The sequence below is a fragment of the Entelurus aequoreus genome, linkage group LG23, assembly GCF_033978785.1.
Source record: "Entelurus aequoreus isolate RoL-2023_Sb linkage group LG23, RoL_Eaeq_v1.1, whole genome shotgun sequence".
In the NCBI taxonomy this organism is placed as follows: Eukaryota; Metazoa; Chordata; class Actinopteri; order Syngnathiformes; family Syngnathidae; genus Entelurus; species Entelurus aequoreus.
The window spans coordinates 31,351,856-31,374,789 of record NC_084753.1 but is presented as its reverse complement, the minus strand read 5'-3'; the positions used below and the strand labels follow the sequence as shown (position 1 = coordinate 31,374,789).

The following is a 22,934-nucleotide window of genomic DNA, read 5'->3' as shown; positions in this document are numbered from 1 at the left end:
ATTAGCCTCTATGTTGTGAATTAATAACATAGAGGCTAATGCCATGACTTTCATTGTGTTTCAGTGTATCTTGAAGGATCATACAAGTACGGTAATTGTTTCTTGTTGATGCTGTAAACAAAATGTCACTGTGCAAACCCATGTTTGTTGTTGTACTGAACACAGATTAGAAATAAACCCACTGAAATAATAATAATAACAATGAATAATTTCTAAGTCTTTGTTAACCGTTTGTGAAGTTTTGTGCTCGTGCGCTACGTTCGCTCGCATCCTGTGCATCTCCTGGGGGCTAAGCCCCCCCTGTCCTTAAAAGCTAGTGACGCCCCTGGCAACACGTTTGAGAAGCTGTGTGCTAAACAGATGCAGCTTTTGTGAAACTCTATACTATAGCATCATGCAGCAGTATTACTAAGTGCTACACAAGATATACAAATTAGGAACATATAAAACAATCACTTACTCTCCAATGTCTGCTTTAACTGGGATTCCGACTGATAAAATGTTTATATCTTCCTGTTTAGACAAAGAATTATTCATAATCCACATTAGGGGTTGTAAAAAAAACAAGTATTTTTGTGTCTTTCTCGCCATCTGGATGTCAAAGTTGACCAACTTCTCGGTTTATGGCCTCAACCTTCTACTATCCAGGTGAGAGGCAAGGTTAATGATCTAGAATCGACTTTGACCAACTTAGAGGCGAAGCAGCAGCAGTAACGGGTCGCCGGCTCAATATGTCAATATAGTTACACATTATACAGCCTTAGAAAATAGTAATTTATAATAAATGTTTCTGCAAACATTGTTTTGATCCAACCTGCTGCGATCATTCCTGTACCAAAGAGCTCCACAGTGACAGGTCTCAATGACTATCAACCAGTAGCCCGCACTCCGATAGTCATGAAGTGCTTCGAGAAGCTGGTCATGGGCCAGATTAAGACCTCCATTGATGTCACTATGAACCCTCACCAGTACACCTACAGGTAAAATTACTCGACTGATGACACCATCTCATCAGTGTTCCATGCAAACCTCACTCACCTGTAAAGCAGGAACTCCTACGTCCGCCTTCTCTTCTTGAACTTCACCTCCGCCTGGTAAAAAAGCAAGACATGCTATAGGGCTGAAGTCCTCACAGTGGCATTGAGTCCTGTTTTTTTCTTACCAACAGACCACAGACTGTCAGGATCCACGGCACGGTCTCCTCCTCTGGCCATCACCCTTAGCACTGGCTCCCCCCAGGGATGTGTGCTGGGCCCCCTCCTCTTCACACTACTGACCTATGACTGCACTGCCAAACACCCCTGCTCTCATATTTTGAAGTTTGTGGACGACACATCAGTATTGGTACTTAACTCTACGATGAGTCCAAGCACAAAAAGAGAAAGTACAACATCAAGATTGGTGTGAACGCAACAACCTTTGCATTAATGTAAATAAGACCAAAGAGAAGATAGTACACTTCAAGAAGGTCAGGCACACCCCTCATCCCCTGCAAATTGGAGAAGCAGCGTCAAAGTGGTCTCCACCCTTACATATCTTGGGGTTCATCTATCCATGGACCTCACTTGGAGCCCAAAAACTTCCTGGTACACCACTGCCTCTACTTTCTCAAAAAGCTGCGATGTGCTGGACTAGGGAGCTCAATCCTTAGGAGCTTCTAAAGATGTGTGGTGGAGAGCCTCAGCACCAGCATAACGATGTGGCACATGCAGCAGCTGAAGAGGTGAAAGCTGCTCAGAAGATCGTGGGGAGCAGCCTTACTACCACCACAGACATCTATAGTCCAACCCTTCGTCATCGTGGTAGGGGCGGTGGCAACCTATTAGAGTCAGAGCAGTGCCGTCTGGAACTTTGCTTCCTGGTAAGGCCACCCATGGCGGTTAGGCCTGGCACCCAGCTGTATTAGGGCCGCAGACCAGCTAACGGAGCTCGGGTGAAAACCCAGGAGACGTTAACGCCCAGGAACCAGCAGCTTCTGGTCATCTTACCTCTGCATCTGTGGTAAATCTGCGGCAAGCAATGTCAGCGCCTTCACAAATGGGTGCGTGCAATTGCCATTCTTTTGCGTGTGACGGGCGCAACCTTTACCCGACGTCGTATGTAACGGCCGAGTCTTGGTGTTAACGGTGTCGGGAGTTGACCTGCACTCCCGCGGGTCATACGAATTCCTACGGTCTACGAGGAAGACTTCAAGCCGACAATCTTTGAGAGTTCTTTGCCGAGGTCCGATTCGCTCAACAACAACAACAACAAATCTTCACCAGCAGATGCAGAAAGAGGACCCCCTGCCTCACAAAGGATCCCACCAACCCTGCAAACCCTCTATTTGATCCCCTGCCCATAGGCAGGAGGCTGCGCAGCATCTGGAGTAGGACCACCAAACCGAAGAACAGCTTCCCTACGGAAGACTGCTGAACTCCGATGGTGCACTGTGGCAATGGATACCAATCTCCCACCACAATTGGCCCTCCCCATCCCAGTTAAGGAACACTGAACTTGGACATGTCTCCTAATTGTGCTGAACCGGTCTTTTATCTAATTTGGTTTGCTGTCACTAAATGTCGTGCAAAATAGGTGAACATTTTTTAAAAAATTCCTCTATGACATTCTGACAATAAAACTGCATTTGTTTCCAAATACGGGGCTCTTTAAATTGTGCAAGCGAGTAATTACTTGTGACTAATCCTGATTAATCTACTCAAAAGAGTGATTAATCTGATTTAAAAAATAATAATTTGACAGCACAAATATTATTATGTATTGTTAAGTGCTTGTTGTGATATAAAGTTTTTTTTAATGAGGGAAAAATTCTAAATAGTAACATCACTGTCACTTCATGGGGATATGGCGCCACCTTATGGAATGTTTACAATGAAAACATATTAAAAATAAAATTGTCAAAATGTCATAATAAAAAAAAAAAAAAAGGTAGCATGTGCTTTGTATTACCTGGCCGACGAGGAAAACGGCGAATGCATTTGGACTGGTAAAGCAGACTCTATCAGTTATTGTCCGCCATGTATGTCACAGACTCAACGTCTAGGTCCAGAGTATATAAAGTCACCAAAAACGAATGGACAATGAAGGTGAAGGCAAAAGAGTGAGGAGTGTCCTCACCAGTTTGATTGATGTAAAATGTTTTTTATCACATTGTTTACGTGTCTAATAAAGATTTGATTAATTTATGATGGCTCAGGTGTGATTCGCTACAATAAGGCCCCACAGCCCACTGGATTCCAGTTAATTGAATCACCACAACACTAGATATTGTTCAGATAAGTTACATTTAAGAACTTGCACACAAAGCAACACTGGAGGTGACTATGACGTGCGCATTTTCCACGCATGCGTATTAGGTCGCGTTGCGCCGGCTGACGGAGGGACGCGGGGGTCTTAAACGGTGGCATTGTTGTGTGTGGACACGGATAAGGTTAGGTGTGATTTACCCTGGATAACCTTATCCGTCTTAGTGTAAACAGGGCCTGAGTCTAAAAAAATAAACTTTGATTGATTGATCATACTTGACTACCCTCCCGATTTTCCCGGGAGACTCCCGAATTTCAGTGCCCCTCCTGAAAATCTCCCGGGGCAACCATTCTCCTGAATGTCTCCCGAATTCCACCCAGACAACAATATTGGGGGCGTGCCTTAAAGGCACTGCCTTTAGCGTCCTCTACAATCTGCCATCACATCCGCTTTTCCTCCATACGAACAGCGTGCCGGCCCAGTCACATAATATATGCAGATTTTACACACACGAGTGAATGCAATGCATACTTGATCAACAGCCATACAGGTCACACCGAGGGCATACTTGCCAACCTTGAGACCTCCGAATTCGGGAGATGGGGGTTGAGGTGTGTGGGGGCGGGGTTGAGGTGGGCGGGGTTGGGGGTGGGGGGGCGGGTTTTGGTGGTAGCGGGGGTGTATATTGTAGCCCGTAAGAGTTAGGGCTGCAAGGGATTCTGGGTATTTGTTCTGTTGTGTTTATGTTGTGTTACAGTGCGGATGTTCTCCTGAAATGTGTTTGTCATTCTTGTTTGGTGTGGTTTCACAGTGTGACGCATATTTGTAACAGTGTTAAAGTTGTTTATACGGCCACCCTCAGTGTGACCTGTATGGCTGTTGATCAAGTATGCCTTGCAGTCACTTACGTGTGTCTGTAACAGCCGTATACAACATGTGACTGGGCCGGCGCACTGTTTGTATGGTGAAAAAGCGGACGTGACGACAGGTTGTAGAGGACGCTAAAGGCAGTGCCATCACGGCCCGCCCTCAATATTGTTGTCCGGGTGAAAATCGGGATACATTCGGGAGAATGGATGCCCCGGGAGATTTTCGGGAGGGGCACTGAAATTCGGGAGTCTCCCGGAAAAATCGGGAGGGTTGGCAAGTATGACTGAGGGTGACTGTATAAACAACTTTAACACTGTCACAAATATGCGCCACACTGTGAACCCACACCAAACAAGAATGACAAACACATTTCGGGAGAACATCCGCACCGTAACACAACATAACAAATACCCAGAACCCCTTGCAGCACTAACTCTTCCGGGACGTTACAATACAGTACAATACAATAACTCATTATTAAGTACTTATTAATGCCTTATTCGGCATAGCCTTATTATAATCCTAACCCTGGCCCTAACCCTCTAACCCTAACCAAATAACTCTAAATTAAGTCTTTATTACTTAGAATATGTTCCCCTAGTGTCCAAAAAACTCTAAATTAAGTCTTTGTTACTTAGAATATGTTCCCCATACTAAAGTGTTACCAAAAACATATAACTTTGTCTTGAATTTGAAAATTTTTTTTTTTTTTTTTTCACTAAAGAAGGGTTCGGTGAATGCGCATATGAAACTGGTGGGGTTCGGTACCTCCAACAAGGTTAAGAACCACTGGTTTAGGCTAGGGATGTGCGTATCGATCCTGTGGTATCGATATATCGATACTCACATGCTACTCATTTGGCATCACTTTTCTGAAAAAAGTATCGATATAAACCAAAAAACGGCGTGTGGGGGGTGCAAGCATCACTTTCAGATGTTTTTGATGACTTACTTAACTTACTATGTGCTGGGACACCCCTGTACCTGGCAGAGTATAGAGCTGGCCCAGTCACGTCACAGGAGACAGCGAATGAGCGTCGTCAACGTGCAACACACACACAGCCAGCCGATTGTAGCGATGCAGCCAGGCATATCCAGTGTTGTCCAATTGTTGACTTAAAACAGGCATTTTTTTTTTGTTTTTTAGTAATGTTTACTGAATATTTTTGTTTAAATTATTATCCCAAATTCAAATAATTTCCACACAGGGGAATTTACTGTTAGTTGAAAATTGCTTGAGTATTTAAAACAAGATAAGACAGAGATAGAATTTGGAGATTCTTCATCTTTGCATTACAGTTTTATTTTTTTCCAAGAAAATCTTGAATATATGATTGAATGTGATTTTGGTTTTAATCTGTAACATGATTTCTTACATTTCGAAAACATTAGCCTATTTCATATTTCATTAATTGCTAATTATATCACAAACTTTAAAAAATAACTGCAGCTTCTTGCAATTCGGATTTGACTGTTAATTGGAAAGCCCTAATATTTAATTTTTATTATATATAATATATAGTTATTATTATATATAATATTTAATTTATTTTTCATATTTATGTTATTTATTTTAATTTTACTTTGATTATATATTGACCATAATAAATGTGGTATAAATGGTCTGTATTTGTCTTGTGATTTGTCTTAAATAATAACAATAGTAATAATATTTTTGACTGACAAAAAATTGCCAATAAGAAATTATTGGTATCGGTATCGGTATCGATGAAAATGCAAGAAAAAGTATCGGTATCGTATCGAATCCTAAAAGTGTGGTATCGCCCATCCCTAGTTTAGGCTGAAGTTGAACACTTATTGCGCCTAACCCTATAAACAAATTTCCTTTTCACAACATATTATAAAGACACATTGTACACAACATAAATACTGTTCAATTATATACCCAGTAAAGGCATGTGAAATATCCTTGTACACATGTTAAACCTTTGCACCAATTATATACTATATACCAGTGGTTCTTAACCTTGTTGGAGGTACCGAACCCCACCAGTTTCATATGCGCATTCACCGAACACTTCTTTAGTGAAAAATAAAATGTTTGTTTTTTTCAAATTCAAGACAAAGTTATATGTTTTTGGTAACACTTTAGTATGGGGAAAATATTCTAAGTAACAAAGACTTAATTTAGAGTTTTTTGGACACTAGGGGAACATATTCTAAGTAACAAAGACTTAATTTAGAGTTATTTGGTTAGGGTTAGAGCAGTGGTTCTTAACCTTGTTGGAGGTACCGAACCCCACCAGTTTTATATGCGCATTCACCGAACCCTTCTTTAGTGAAAAATAAAATGTTTTTTTTTTTCAAATTCAAGACAAAGTTATATGTTCTTGGTAACACTTTAGTATGGGGAACACATTTCAAGTAACAAAGACTTAATTTAGAGTTTTTTGGACACTAGGGGAACATATTCTAAGTAATAAAGACTTAATTTAGAGTTATTTGGTTAGGGTCAGGGTTAGAGGGTTAGGGCCAGGGTTAGAGGGTTAGGGTCAGGGTTAGGGTTATAATAAGGCCATGCCGAATAAGGCATTAATAAGTACTTAATAATGACTAGTTAAGAGCCAATATGTTACTAATTTGCATGTTAATAATCAACTAATATGGTGAATATGTTCCCCATACTAAAGTGTTACTATGTTTTTTTACTGGTGCATAAAATGAACCGTGCATGAACATCACCTTGTTCAAACAACAAAACCAACACAGTGCATAAACTCACAACAAATTACACACTTGCAAATCAGTCAGCTGTTGCCGTATCCGTAATACGCCGATAGGGAGAAGTTTTTATTTACATGATGAGTCGGGTGTGTCTTGACCTCCGCCGAACACCTGAGGCCGACTCACCGAACCCCTAGGGTCACTCCTACCCACTTCTCTAAAGTGGGCTGGCTCAAGGTGGAGGACAGAGTTAAACAACTTGCACTGAGCCTAGTCTATAAAATCCGCTACACCTCCCTGATACCGAAGTACATGTCAAACTACTTCCTTAACGTAAATGACCGCCATAACCACAACACCAGGGGGAGCTCCACTAACCACGTTAAACCCAGATTCCGAACTAACAAAGGTCTTAACTCATTCTCTTTCTATGCCACATCAATGTGGAATGCACTCCCAACAGGTATAAAAGAAAGGGCATCTCTATCCTCCTTCAAAACCGCAATAAAAGTTCACCTCCAGGCAGCTACAACCCTAAACTAACACCCTCCCCGGATTGCTAATAATCAAATGTATGCCTTCTGATCTCTCTCTCTCTCTCTCTCTCTCTCTCTATGTCCACTACTTGATGTCCATATCCTACCCCCCCCCCCTCCACACCCCTGATTGTAAATAATGTAAATAATTCAATGTGATTATCTTGTGTGATGACTGTATTATGATGATAGTATATATGATAGTATATATCTGTATCATGAACCAATTTAAGTGGACCCCGACATAAACAATTTGAAAAACTTATTCGGGTGTTACCATTTAGTGGTCAATTGTACGGAATATGTACTTCACTGTGCAACCTACTAATAAAAGTCTCAATCAATCAATCAATCAATCGAACCCAGGTTAAGAACCACTGCTATATACAAACAATTATACTTCCATTATATTTATATCCCACATTTAGTTTTTAATTAACATGGATCATAGTATTAACTACTGTGTTGATTCAAGAGTGGTATATTTTTCCAAGACATTGGTCTTAAAGTTTTTTTTAAATGTGTGAATGGAATACAAAACAAAGTTGTCATTGTATCCAGCGGTTGTTAAGATGAGAGAATGACAATTTAATAGGAAAACCGGGAGACGCTGCGAGACTTGTCAAGGAGTTGCGTTGGAAGCACCGCGAGGAAGAGCAATGATGAAGATGATTAGCGAGGAATGGAAGGCATATGGCGGCCGTGTGTGTCGGCTCCCCTCCCCCTCCCTCCCTGGCTGGCTGGCTGGCTGGCGGCTCCAACAGCAGCAGCGGAGACTTCACTTTTTGAAGCCGTGGCATGAATGATCTCATCGGAACCTCATCTCCGCTTTCCCCTGCCGTCGATCCTATGAGCGAGGCCGGAATCCAATAAGACTTCGAGCAGGTGAGTGTCAATATGTCCCCGGGACGCTCATGTCTTTCTTGCTTTTTAGCAAGTTTAAAAAAGTGCTTTCGGTGACGGCGGCAGAAGGAGGAAGAGGCACCGCGGAGGAATGGGTGGGCGCTCGGCGCGGCTAATTAGCTTGCCGTTTTCGCCTTTAACACGGGAAAGATGAAACCGGCGACACGCACCGGCGCTTGGTCACTTTTAACCCCGATTAAGGCGCCTTTTTTGCCGGGTTCTCGCAACATTGTAGCCCGCTCCGCTTCCCCCCTCCCAGCGAGCTAAGCTAGCCCCCAGGCTAGCGGCTAGCTTAGCAGCGCAAAATGGCCTCATTGTCGCGCCGGAAAGACAAAAGCACACCGCGGCTAAGACGCCCGCTCGTCGCTCTCAGCGCCGAGCGGCTCGCGTCAATGTACCCGCGCGACGTCCGCCTTTCCGCGGCGAATAGCGTCGTCGTGGTGCCGGGCGATAGAGAAAGAAACGATAAGGGTGAGTGTTATTGATTAATGACGGCGAGCAGGGCCGCGCGGTGGGGGATGGGCCAAGCTAGCAGCCATTGACGTACAGCGACACTGCGTCTTGTGTCCGTCAACACCAAACACACTTTGTTTACGTCTTCTATTACTCACTTATTACATTAAAACACAATTATGTATTTATTTATTTTTTATTGCTTTCATCTCACACGCTCTTTTAGGCGCGAGAAAGTGACTACAAAGTGTTTTTTTCTTAACACGAGTATACCTAAAGACGCGAAACTCATATAATATATATTTACATTTTTAGTGGAATAATGAGCTTATTTTTGTGGGTGACATTACAAGTGTAGTTTAGAAAATGTTAAAAGAACAAACTAAGATCAATGTCAGAATTTATTGTTTTGGTTTTAAAGGAGAGACAAAAAAGTACACAGTATACCGTATTTTTCGGAGTATAAGTCGCACGGGCCGAAAATGCATAATAAAGAAGGGAAAAAACCTATATAAGTCGCATTTTTGGGGGAAATGTATTTGATAAAAGCCAACACCAAGAATAGACATTTGAAAGGCAATTTAAAATAAATAAAGAATAGTGAACAACAGGCTGAATAAGTGTACGTTATATGAGGCATAAATAACCAACTGAGAACGTGCCTGGTATGTTAACGTAACATATTATGGTAAGAATCATTCAAATAACTATGACATATAGAACATGCTATATGTTTACTAGGGATGTCCGATAATGGCTTTTTTACCGATATCCGATATTCCGATATTGTCCAACTCTTGATTACCGATATCAACCGATACCGATATATACAGTCGTGGAATTAACACATTATTATGCCTAATTTGGACAACCACGTATGGTGAAGATAAGGTCCTTTTTAAAAAAAATTACAAGATAAATAAATTAAAAACATTTTCTTGAATAAAAAAAGAAAGTAAAACAATATAAAAACAGTTACATAGAAACTAATAATTAATGAAAATGAGTAAAATTAACTGTTAAAGGTTAGAACTGTTAGTGGACCAGCAGCACGCACAATCATGTGTGCTTACGGACTGTATCCCTTGCAGACTGTATTGATATATATTGATATATAATGTAGGAACCAGAATATTAATAACAGAAAGAAACAACCCTTTTGTGTGAATGAGTGTAAATGGGGGAGGGAGGTTTTGTGGGTCGGTAAGTGTATCTTGTGTTTTTTTATGTTGATTTAATATTATAAAATAAAAACGATACTGATAAAAAAAAACCGATACCGATAATTTCCGATATTACATTTTAAAGCATTTATCTCTAACGTGTACCAAACAATCTGTCACTCCTAATCGCTAAATCCCATGAATTTTTATACGTCTAGTCTCTTACGTGAATGAGCTAAATAATATTATTTGATATTTTACGGTAATGTGTTAATAATTTCACACATAAGTCGCTCCTGAGTATAAGTCGCACCCCCGGCCAAACTATGAAAAATAAAACTGCGACTTATAGTCCGAAAAATACGGTACATAGCTTAGTCCAGTGTTTTTTAACCACTGTGCCACGGCAATACAGTCTGGTGTGTCGTGGGAGATTATCTAATTTCACCTATTTGGGTTAAAAATATTTTTGGCAAACCAGTAATTATACTCTGCGAATCATGTGGTGTTGTTGAGTGTCGGTGCAGAGTAACCGTGTAATACTCTTCCATATTAGTAGGTGGCAGCCGGTAGCTAATTGCTTTGTAGATGTCGGAAACAGCGGGAGGCAGCGTGCAGGTAAAAAGGTGTCTAATGCTTAAACCAGAAATAAACAAAAGGTGAGTGCCCCTAAGAAAAGGCATCGAAGCTTAGGGAAGGCTATACAGAACGAAACTAAAACTGAACTGGCTACAAAGTAAACAAAAACAGAATGCTGGACGACAGCAAAGACTTACTGCGGAGCAAAGACGGCGTCCACAAAGTAAATCCGAACATGACATGACAATCAACAATGTCCCCACAAAGGAGGATAAAAACAACTGAAATATTCCTGATTGCTAAAACAAAGTAGATGCAGGGAAATAGCGCTCAAAGGAAGACCTGAAACTGCTACAGGAGAATACCAACAAAACAGGAAAAGCCACCAAAACAGGAGCGCAAGACAAGAGCTAAAACACTACACACAGGAAAACAGCAAAAATCTCAAAATAAGTCACGGCGTGATGTGTCAGGTCATGACAGTACACCTACTTTGAGACAAGAGCTATATTGACGCATGTTTGGTTACGGTTTAAAGTCATATCCAACAATTGCGACTACGATTTTTTACTGTCAACCGAGTTTCGTTTTTTAATGATTTCTGTCTTCGGATTCTTTCATTGAAAAAAATGCGCTTTGGTTAAAAAAAAAGGTTGAAAAACACTGGCTTAGTCGGTGTCAAAACACTGTGGTACACCTTCAACGAAAATCTTATTTGGTACAACAAAAGCAAAATACCACGTTTATCTCATTTTAACTGAAACTACAAACTTTATTGAAAAACGCAATGCAGAGAAGACATTTGGGGTATATTTAGTATCCTTTTTAGCTAAATGTACACAATTATGTATTTTAGTGCAGCTTGAAACAAACTCCTACATTATGTACAAAATGTTGAGGTGGTTGCAGCCTCCCATACACACATTGAGACCCAGTGGCCTTTTATTTTGCAAGTACTGTTAGGACAAAGTTTTAGGCATTTTTCTTTGTTGGATGTATTAGTATAACATCAAGAAATTATCATTCCATAAAAGACTACAGTTGTATTTGTGTTGCACCACAAACATTTTGTATAACTCAAACCAGGCTAATTTTAGTTAGCAAAAATCTGTATCTATGACAGTCAGATTTAGTTATTTCCTCGCACGCGAAACTCTTATTATCCACCGCATTTGTACTTTTGTATTCTTACATATACTTCCATAACGCAGTGATTTCACAACCTCAGCCTGGTAAACAGCAGTAAATAAAGATGTTCAAAATGACATCCAGGAAGCCAACGTGACTTTTGTGTTCAATGTGTGCTTGATGTGTTGATGACATTCTACACTATAACCACTTTTTAACCATTTTGGCTGGATTTATTCCCTTTTTTCCCCCCCAGTTTCTATGACTAGTTTTAATGCCTTTTGATTAGCGAGTTAGTGCTCTGTGTAGCTTGTCTTGTTTAACAGGCTAACAAACAAGAAGACATCACATCATCACCATTGCCTTCTTACCCTTTCTTTAATTACATTTTTTTTTTTTAGATTTGCAGGCACCGTCTTTGAACACTAAATCCACTTTTAACTTTTTCCGCGGGCTTACATTTGCTCAAAATATGGTGACTTCGAACCTAAAGAGGACAGTTGCTGTTATTTATCTTTCATTGTTGCTTTTCATGTGGACTTGTCTATTTTTGTATTGATTTAAAATGTCAATATGTGGTTGTTTTTTTTATCCTTTATGCACAGAGTGGGACATCGCCATGTTCTAATTGTATTGTGTCGTTTGGAGCATTTAACCGGCCTTGAAAAATGACAAATGTACTTTATGGCTGCAATACAGTGACTGTTTTGTAATTGTGTATTTTTTCCCCCAACAACACTAATGTGTCAAAAATGTCTGCTAATACTACTTTGTGTCTGTGGAGGGTGTTTGAAAAGATCCCACAGAGGAATGTGAATAGAGCGCAGCAGTGCTGGATTGTGCCTGATGACGGAAAGTTTAAAAAAAAAGAAAGAAATAAGCGTCAGGCTGCGGTTCCGAGTGGCTTCACTGAGATCCACGCTTTTTTTTTTTTTTCGGGACCTTAAAACGTTGGCAGGAGTTTTGTTTTAATTCGTGGACTAGAAATCAGGAAGTCAACTCCGCTTTTCCTCCCCTCCCAGTGACGAGTCCAAATCTCGTTCTACCGGTTTGGACGCGTGTAACCTGATCTGTCCTGCAAACATTAGTGGCCGCTGTACTGTCAATCATGTCAATGCTCTGACCTGTCAATCAACTTCCTATTGATGGGCTATTTTCTTGCTCACAGGTGGCAGTGGGAGCACGTAACTTTTTTGTTTTTTCTTTTCTTTGTGTTCTTGTTCTCCTGCTAGCGTGTGCTTACTTTGATGCAGCGCCCGCATTTAGTTGGCAAAGCGTGCTATTTTTGGTGGCTCCGTGGTCTGTTAAAAGTGTGGTTGTTCCGCCCAGCAGGAGTCTTGCCTCAGACTGGCCTAAAATGGGCAGAAATGGCGCAGAACAAAAGCTGCTTGTCGCTCATACAAACGTACTAGAAGCGTTGCAGCCGGGACCACGCTGCTATGCTATTGCCTGTGCCTCTCAACAGGAAAGGTATAGCAAACTTTTTACAGACGACAAAAACCCAAACTCCCACAAACAGACACTTTGTTTAGTGTAGCGTCCTGTAGAGTTCATTCACAAAGTCACAGCTGCTTCTTACACACCGGCTGGATTTACACTGCGTGGTTTGACATCCGACGTAAATAAGCCGCTAAAGACATTGAAAATGATACATTAGCAATGAACTATGGCGTAGATCAGTGTTTTTTTCCACCAAGTACCACCTCCAGAAAACACTAAAACGGCCCACATTAAGATACAGTGGCGTAGTAGGCCTAAGTATTCATTCAAAACAAAGCAGAGGTTTTATATACCAATACTTTTGGTCGGACAGTTTGAACAGTAACACTGTTTGTTTGAATATAGGAAAAAAAACACTGCACTTTAATCAAGTCATTCTTTGGCGTACCAATAGACCAGAGGTGTCAAGCTCATTTGAGCTCACGGACCACTTGGTAAAATCATGGCATGATAACTTGAAAATAAAGACAACTTCAGATTGTCTTTGTTTGAAAAGAGAAAAAAATCATAATGTTTTTTTACACTTGCTTTTTGCGGTTAATAGTAGGGTTCGGTACGTACCTCGGTTTAGAGGTCACGGTTCGGTTCATTTTCGGTACAGTAAGAAAACAACAAAATATACATATTTGGGTTATTTATTTACCAAATTTGCAAAATCTTCCACCAAAAATATTTTTCTTAGTGGAATATTTGATGTGAAGTAATGGGAACCTTGGATAGGTCAATAATTCATAATAACATTGATTTTGATTCAATATTATGTTTTGAGCAATGACAGTTTGAAAGAAAAAAACAACAACTTTGTTTTATTAGTCAACATTGCAACTTTTTCTACATTACATTTATCCTTTAAGCTTTTTTATTTCACTTTTGTTATGTTTTTGTTTATTTAAATAGTATTTTTAGAATGTGCCGTGGGCCTTTAAAACATTAGTTGTGGGCCGCAAATGGCCTCCGGGGCACACTTTTGACACCCCTGCTATATAATAAAACATTAAATCTGATAAATCTTATGGATAATCGTGAGGTGTACCGAACAAGTTTCCACACGGACATATTAAGTAGCGTAGCGCACGTTGTGTAAACAATGCACACCGAGGCACAACACACGGCATGCTAGCAGCTAATTGGGCTACGATAGACTGACCATACGTCCTCTTTTCACCGAACATGTCCTCTTTTGCGTCGCTGTCTGGGCGGAGTTTCTTAAATGCCTCAAATGTCCGGCATTTTGAGTTAGGGTTGCGTGTATTTTCGATGTACGTCCAGGGTTAAGAAGGGGTTGAAAACAAAACAAATTGTGCGTGCAGCAGCATTGGTGATGGAGGGACAGAGAGAGCGAGAGAGTTATGATAAACGCGCGTGCATTGCCAGGCTCTGCTTTTTATCCATAGATTTATCAGGTTTAATTTTTTATTATCTATAGCAGGGGTGTCAAAAGTGTGCCCCGGAGGCCATTTGCGGCCCACAGCTAATGTTTTAAAGGCCCACGGCACATTCTAAAAATACTATTAAAATAAACGAAAACATAACAAAAGTGAAATAAAAAAGCTTTAAGGTTAAATGTAATTTAGAAAAAGTTGCAATGTTGACTAATAAAACAAAGCTGTTTTTTTTTCTTTCAAACTGTCATTGCTCAAAACAGAATATTGAATCAAAATCAATGTTATTATGAATTATTGACCTATCCAAGGTTCCGATTACTTCACGTCAAATATTCCACTAAGAAAAATATTTTTGGTGGAAGATTTTGCAAATTTGGTAAATAAATAACCAAAAAATTTATATTTTGTTGTTTTCTTGCTGTACCGAAAATGAACCAAACCGTGACCTCTAAACCAAGGTGTGTACCGAACCGAAATTTTTGTGTACCGTTACAGCCCTAGTAATTACTAGTGTCCAAACAGGAAGTGTTGCCTTTATCTTGACTCTGACATAGCTCCGCCCCCTTAAAGCAATAGGCGCTCTTAAGAATTGCGACATCCAGTGGACACATTTGGAACAGTAGTTTCTTTCATTCCAAAATTTCAGCTCATTTTTATATTTAGCAAACGCATCTTGTGTACGTTTTACAGCCTGCGTACCACAGTTTGAGAATTACTGGCGTAGATATTAGGAGTCTAGTGATTGTGGTTTGACTTTTAAAATATAACATCAAACTAAGTCCTACTAATTAATGGGGTCCGCAATACAAAAACATTTACAAGGTTTCTTCTTGAGCAATGCAGACAACTATTATTTTAGTACCATGTATTATTGGTTGAAGTGCAGCATTAATAGTTCAGCTTGTAGGTCCGTTCCCCGTCTTGTCTAAACAATGGTGGAACACTTCTTTCCTCTAATCCACTCGTCTTAGTCCGTATTCCACCGGAAAGACCCCACACAGGAGACGAACAGAAGCTCTGGCTTTTCCTTGGCCAAAGTCTGGGGCTGCACCGGACCAGCTTACAGACTAGATGTGTCACTAGTGGGCTGGGCAACATGGCTGAAAACTGTATCACGATATAAGTTTTCCGATATTAAAAAACGTTACTAAATGTTAAACATTTTTATTTCAAATGTAACTTCCTCTGAGTTATAATCATCCACTTAGCTATCAAAGCATAAAGGAAACGTCAACACAATTCAAAAATCACAAAAACTGAACAATAACCTCTTTAAATGAAGATGAAAAATAAGGAATGTGTAATAAATGCTTAATACGGTGTAATAGTGCATTAGGTGTGAAAATGTAAACAGAGAAACCTGACAACAACTATTTTTTGCAGGTTTACTACTAGGAAGTTACAGCTGTGTAACATTTAATTTGGTCTGTTATTTAAGTATAGACATGAATTTATGTTACGCATTAATTAATATTTAAATATACCATACCAACTTTATTTATAAAGCCCTTTAAAAACAACCACAGTTTGAAGAACAAAGGGCTGTACACCACAAAGAAATAGAGGCAAAGGACAGACTAAAAAATGACATTTAAAACAGAAGTAAAATACACATTGAAAAAGCAAATACCGTATTTTTCGGACTATAAGTCGCAGTTTTTTTCATAGTTTGGCCGGGGTTGCGACTTATACTCCGGAGCGACTTATGTGTGAAATTATTAACACATTACCGTAAAATATCAAATATTATTTAGCTCATTCACGTAAGAGACTAGACGTATAAGATTTCATGGGATTTAGCGATTAGGAGTGACAGATTGTTTGGTAAACGTATAGCATGTTCTATATGTTATAGTTATTTGAATGTCTCTTACCATAATATGTTACGTTAACATACCAGGCACGTTCTCAGTTGGTTATTTATGCCTCATATAACGTACACTTATTCAGCCTGTTTTTACTATTCTTTATTTATTTTAAATTACCTTTCAAATGTCTATTCTTGGTGTTGGCTTTTATCAAATAAATTTCCCCAAAAAATGCGACTTATACTCCAGTGCGACTTATACTCCAAAAAATACGGTACAAATTACCCTAAGTACAATTTTTTACATAAAAAGCAGTTAAAAAGTTAAAAACAGTTAAAAGTCTCATGCTGGATTAAAAGCCAGTGAATAAAAATGGGTTTTAAGAAGGGTCTTAAAAGTAACCAAAGAAAGGGCCTGTCTCACAATATTATTGGACCAAATTATTCTAAAGTAGCACATTTGTTATTTATTCTATTCATACAGTCCTGCACTTTAGTTCTTACCTGTTGTTTCCGTACATCCGAATAGGGAACGGACGAGGGTTAAAAGGAGAAGATGAGCGCGACGAAACACTTTTCCAAAAATTCCATAAATCTGCCATAATGTCAAGCTGACAATTTATTCGCTCTCTGCAGCACTCATTGTACTTTTTGGTCTCACTCCATGCAGAGAATCAACAGCGAGACAACAAGATGGCGCAACCGAACTTGATAGTTGATACTGTTCACGATTGGCTGTTTAGCGTGTCCCTCCCATTGCTCACTTCTGGTTTTGCTCGGTTACCAGACCGCGAGTGCCATTCTTCATGCAACCAACCATGCTTCATTCTTTACGGTTTCTTCCAACCACAAAAAAAACGGGATATAACTCTCCAACTAATTTTTAGAAGAAGAAAAATATTTTTTCATATATTAGCAGCATCGGACTGACTATAAGCCGCAGATTGTGACAGGAGTTATTTGGTAAGATTCTGTAAATGTTTATTTACATACCTTGTTTTCAAACGGCGTCTGACACGGCAGTAAAACGGCTGATCAAACAAAACAGAAGTCATCGTGTGGAAGCTAGCTCTCCAATCGGCTAAACAGACTCCATAACTCCACAGTGATGTTTTGGTGAATTTACAAAACTGAAACAATACAAAAAGAGTGCCATTGTAAGTTAATAATACTAGCATAGAGACTTGTAAACGTTTTGGCATATTAGTTAATGCTAACAATGCTAGCTCCATTACATTACGATAGCAGGTACAAATATGCATGAAAACACTCCTACAGACATCACACATGGGACGGTTTAGTAAGTATAAACAGTTTGTTATATTGTAAAATAGGAGTGTAACAGTACACAAAAATTTCGGTTCGGTACGTACCTCGGTTTAGAAGTCATGTTTCGGTTCATTTTCGGTACAGTAAGAAAACAACAAAATATACATTTTTGGGTTATTTACCAAATTTGCAAAATCTTCCACCAAAAATATTTTTCTTAGTGGAATATTTGATGTGAAGTAATGGGAACCTTGGATAGGTCAATAATTCATAATAACATTGATTTTGATTCAATATTATGTTTTGAGCAATGACAGTTTGAAAGAAAAAAAAATTGCTTTGTTTTATTAGTCAACATTGCAACTTTTTCTAAATTACATTTAACCTTTAAGCTTTTTTATTTCACTTTTGTTATGTTTTTGTTTATTTGAATAGTATTTTTAGAATGTGCCGTGGGCCTTTAAAACATTAGCTGTGGGCCGCAAATGGCCTCCGGGGCACACTTTTGACACCCCTGCTATAGATAATAAAAAATGTAATCTGATAAATCTATGGATAAAAAGCAGAGCCTGGCAACGCATGCGCGTTTATCATAACTCTCTCTCTCTCTCTCTCTGTCCCTCCATCACCAATGCTGCTGCGCGCACAATTTGTTTTGTTTTTAACCCCTTCTTAACCCTGAACGTACATTGAAAATACACGCAACCCTAACTCAAAATGCCGGACATTTGAGGCATTTAAGAAACTCCGCCCTGACAGCTCCGCAAAAGAGGACATGTCCGGTGAAAAGAGGACGTATGGTCAGTCTATCGTAGTCCGTTAGCTGCTAGCATGCCGTGTGTTGTGCCTTGGTGTGCATTGTTTACACAACGTGCGTTACGCTACTTAATATGTCCGTGTGGAAACTAGTTCGGTACACCTCCGAACCGAACTGGAACCCCCGAACCGAAGCGGTTCGGTACAAATACACGTACCGTTACACCCCTATTGTAAAACTTACAGACGTCGCTTGGAGTGGTGAATGGCGAATCCATTCGAGTAGAAACGCTATGGATGGCTAGAAGACTGAACAGCGCTCCAGTTTAAAAAGAAGAAAAAAAGCACTACAGATAAATGCACCTGCAGTAAGCAAATTCCCCCCAAAGATGGCGCCATAGCACAAACAATAAAACACCATGTCTGTGTTTTTTGTTTTTAATACAATTATTTTAATAATTGCCGTCAGCGAAGAAACATCCATAAACTAGCTGCACCATCTTATAAGCCGCAGGGTTCGAACCATAGGGGGAAAAAAGTAGCAGCATTTTTTACTATCCATAATTTACAGCGATATCGGTTTATCTGCTCGGCCCGAGACACACTTCCCGTCCCTCACTTAATGCGTACCATGTGGGAACACGGAATCCGCATCCGCCGTTACACTCCTGGTAAACTGGTTCTATAAAAAAAAAACTGGAAAATAGGAGTAAACTTGCCATAAAAGCACAGCAGAAAAGCGTTGGATGTAGGGTCACAACTAGGGCTGCAACAACTAATCGATTAAATCTAGGGATGTCCGATAATGGCTTTTTGCCGATATCCGATATTGTCCAACTCTTTAATTACCGATACTGATATATACAGTCGTGGAATTAACACATTATTATGCCTAATTTGGACAACCAGGTATGGTGAAGATAAGGTCCTTTTTTTTTTTTAAATTAATAAAATAAGATAAATAAATTAAAAACATTTTCTTGAATTAAAAAAGAAAAACAATATAAAAACAGTTACCTAGAAACTAGTAATTAATGAAAATGAGTAAAATTAACTGTTAAAGGTTAGTACTATTAGTGGACCAGCAGCACGCACAATCATGTGTGCTTACGGACTGTATCCCTTGCAGACTGTATTGATATATATTGATATATAATGTAGGAACCAGAATATTCATAACAGAAAGAAACAACCCTTTTGTGTGAATGAGTGTGAATGGGGGAGGGAGGTTTTTTGGGTTGGTGCACTAATTGTAAGTGTATCTTGGGTTTTTTATGTTGATTTAATTAAAAAAAACAAAAAAATAAAATAAACGATAATAAAAAAAACGATACCGATAATTTCCGATATTACATTTTAAAGCATTTATTATTATTATATGTTATCGGACATCTCTTATTAAATCGATTAAAATGGATTATAAAAATAGTTGCCGATTAATTTAGTCATCGATTCGTTGGATCTATGCTATGCGCAGAGGCTTTTTTAAAATTTTTATTTATTTTTTAAAATTTTTATAAACGGCAACATTTACAAACAGCTGAGAAACAATAATCAAAATAAGTATGGTGACAGGATGCTGTTTTTTTTCCAATAAAATACTGGAAAGGATAGAAATGTAGTTTGTCTCTTTTGTCCGATTATTAATCGAAGTAATAATCGACAGATTAATCGATTATCAAATTAGTTGTTAGTTGCAGCCCTAGTCACAACATGGGAATTGGACGCGGCACGCTGACCTGCGGTGTAAATCCAGGCCAATATTGCAGCACATAGCCTCCATACCTGTCACACACACACACACATACATATATACATACATATATACAACAGTTCCCCTCTTAGTGAACAGCAGGATTGTTGTCAGTGTCTAAATGGTTTCTTCTTTGTCCTCTGGCCGCCATCAGACAGACGCCATGTTTCCAAAGGGCACCAAGCGTAAGTTCGCCGACCCCGGAGAGGAAGCGGCCTCCAGCGGCGGCAGCCAGAGCCCCGTGACGCGGACGCCGTCGCCCTCGTACAGCCTCCAGCGCCAGTCGCTGCTGGACATGTCGCTGATCAAGCTGCAGCTGTGCCACATGCTGGTGGAGCCCAACCTCTGCCGCTCGGTGCTCATAGCCAACACGGTGCGGCAGATCCAGGAGGAGATGACGCAGGACGGCACCTGGCAGATCATGACCCAGGCCCTGGCCGCCGCCCAGTGCCCCAGCGACCGCCTGGTGGCCACCGAGGTGCTCTGCCGGCAGTCGGACCCGGCGGCCCAGGCGGGCCAGAGCCCCAAGCCCTACCCGGTGGTGGGCCTGGACGAGGGCTACCACTCGGAGGAGGTGGTGATGGAGGGGGACGTGGACAAGGAGGTCATGTCCACTTTGTCGCCCGTCTCGCCGCAGCTGTCGACGGCGTCCTACCTGGTGGGGCCCTTCGGGATGGGGCCCTGCTGGGAGGACCAGGAGGACGACGGGGAGTGCGAGGACGAGGAGGAGGACGACGTCGAGGAGTGTGTGTCGGAGGGGGAGGGGGAGGAGGCGGAGCGACCTGAGGCGGACTCTCGGCCGGGGGAGCAGGTCTTCGGGACCTTTGAGATCAAGCACCCGCCGCCGCCCCCGCCGGACTCTGCGTTGGAAGAACTGTTTTCGGACGTGGACCCGTCCTACTACGAACTGGACACGGTGCTGACGGGCATGCAGAGCGCCCCCAAGATGGGACCTTACGACCTCCTGGAGAGCCTCTCCTCCCATGGGCCGCCCTCCCTCAGCTCCAGCGCCAGCTGCAGGTCGGACCTGAACGAACTGGACCACATCATGGAGATCATAGTGGGCTCCTGAAAGGCGCCGCATTCCCTGGGACTTTGTGAATGTGCTTTTGATTGTGGGGAGGTTTTGGGAAAAGGGGGGGGGGGGATTAACTGCGAGCCAAAAAAAGATTTTTGGATTGGCAGCTCACATTGGGACCTTTTTCTTTTTTTTTAACTCTTCTTCCAGTGTATTCCAAACATGACTTGGAGAATTTCACAAGCAGTCCATTTCTTACTTTGTGGAGGGTCTGACTCGGTCCTCTCTGCGCATTCTCCGCGTTTACGTCCGCCATCGGAGCTCCTCCCACGGCTATTTATTGCAAGTCGTCACACTACAACACAACCACGTCAATCCAAATCTATGAATGGATGCATATTTTCCTAAAGATCTGAGCAAATATGAATGGAGTCTATGTATATGTACGTATGTGTATATAGAAATATATTTTTTTGCATTATACAGTTGGGGGATTTTGCAAGTATCCTTTGATATATTATTATTTTTTCTGTCCCCCTCCCCCCCCAGTCCCCTCCCCCCCAAGCGGTTTTTAAGATTTTAATGTAGCTGGATTCGAGACTCAAGTGTCTTCCTGAGGTTTGGTGGACCGGAGCCAGACCGGCACGGTCCCGCATTACAGGCGCTGTTCCGTCACTCTCCAAAGCTTTTATCCAGGGAAGCAAACATTTCTACGCAGCTCATGAAGAAGCCATATTTCTTTAATTTATTATGTTTTTATTTATTGTATTTATTCTACCTAGGTACATACAATGTCCAGTCCACCATTAGGCCCCACATTTTGGTTTGAGCGCAGCACCTGTTCTTTCCCACCCCAATAACCAGGTCACAAGTCCAGTCACTATGCAGCTCCGTCATGCGCGTTACAAAATGATTGTATACGACTCCAACTAAGTCCTTTAAGTCCTTTTATGCAACAGTTGCCTTTTCTCCTGAAGATGTGCTAAATGCAATGTTTTCATCCCAAATGGGTTCTCGCGGCGATGAAGAGACGAACTCAGGCAAAGGAGATGTATTGACACAAATACAGTATTGATACCCAACACTCCTGAAGGATGTCACGCTGGTCTGAATGGGAGCTAGAACTTCAAAGACTTATTACCGTTGTAAAATGTATGCATTTTTTTATATTAAGGAAAAAAAACAAACATTGTAGCGTCTTTGTAAATATTTTTTATAATAAAAGCTGCAACTATTGATTGTGTCGTGTGGTTTTATTTTGTCAACCATTTAGGTCGGGGGTCCTCAGTCGAGCTCCATGGCGGAAATAAAAAATCCCTTGATGAGCAGGCTTGTAGGGATGATATAGTCTCTTTGTTTTTTCCTGATCTAACGTATATTCCGCTCTACCCCGGTATTGAGCACTGTATAACGGATAAACCACAGAAACCTTGACTATATATATATATGTGTGTATATATATAAATATACACACATATACAGGTGTGTGTGTGTGTGTATATATATATATATATATATATATATATATATATATGCATATGTGAATATGTACATACATGTGTATATATACATATATATTTACATATGTATGTGTGGGGAAAAAAATCACAAGACTATTTCATCTCTACAGGCCTGTTTCATGAGGGGTTTCCTCAATCTCCTGAGGATTGAGGAAACCCCTCATGAAACAGGCCTGTAGAGATGAAATAGTCTTGTGATTTTTTTCCCCACACATACATATTACGCTCTACCACGGTATTGAGCACTATTTTTTGGATAATCTAATTAAGACATATATATATTTACATATATACATATACACATATGCATATACATATATACACGTGTGTGTGTGTGTATATATATATATACACACACATATA

At 40.5% G+C, this 22,934-nt stretch overlaps 2 protein-coding genes across 4 annotated transcripts in view; one reads left to right on the top strand and one right to left on the bottom strand.

Moving 5' to 3' along the window:
- LOC133640572 (activator of 90 kDa heat shock protein ATPase homolog 1-like) overlaps positions 1–1,354 on the bottom strand; it is a 31,297-nt gene extending 29,943 nt beyond the window's left edge. Inside the window, exons 1-2 of the mRNA XM_062034061.1 lie at positions 1,163–1,354; positions 1,039–1,091 (exon numbers count right to left, since the gene is read on the bottom strand). The gene's annotated coding sequence lies outside the window, so the exon portion shown is untranslated. The remainder of the gene's footprint in view (positions 1–1,038; positions 1,092–1,162) is intronic.
- Positions 1,355–7,945: 6,591 nt separating this feature from the next.
- Positions 7,946–22,287, top strand: LOC133640573 (cell division cycle-associated protein 4-like). 3 transcript variants are annotated; one of them, XM_062034063.1, is made up of 3 exons: positions 7,946–8,222; positions 12,896–13,033; positions 20,188–22,287. In XM_062034063.1, exon 3 carries the CDS (start codon positions 20,197–20,199, stop codon positions 21,103–21,105), a length of 909 nt encoding a protein of 302 aa, XP_061890047.1. In that variant the 5' UTR covers positions 7,946–8,222; positions 12,896–13,033; positions 20,188–20,196; the 3' UTR covers positions 21,106–22,287. The 3 variants fall into 3 exon arrangements, with proteins under 3 accessions (XP_061890047.1, XP_061890048.1, XP_061890046.1); XM_062034064.1 differs by having other exon boundaries at positions 12,893–13,033; XM_062034062.1 differs by lacking the exon at positions 12,896–13,033 and having other exon boundaries at positions 7,948–8,222.
- Positions 22,288–22,934: the final 647 nt, after the last annotated feature.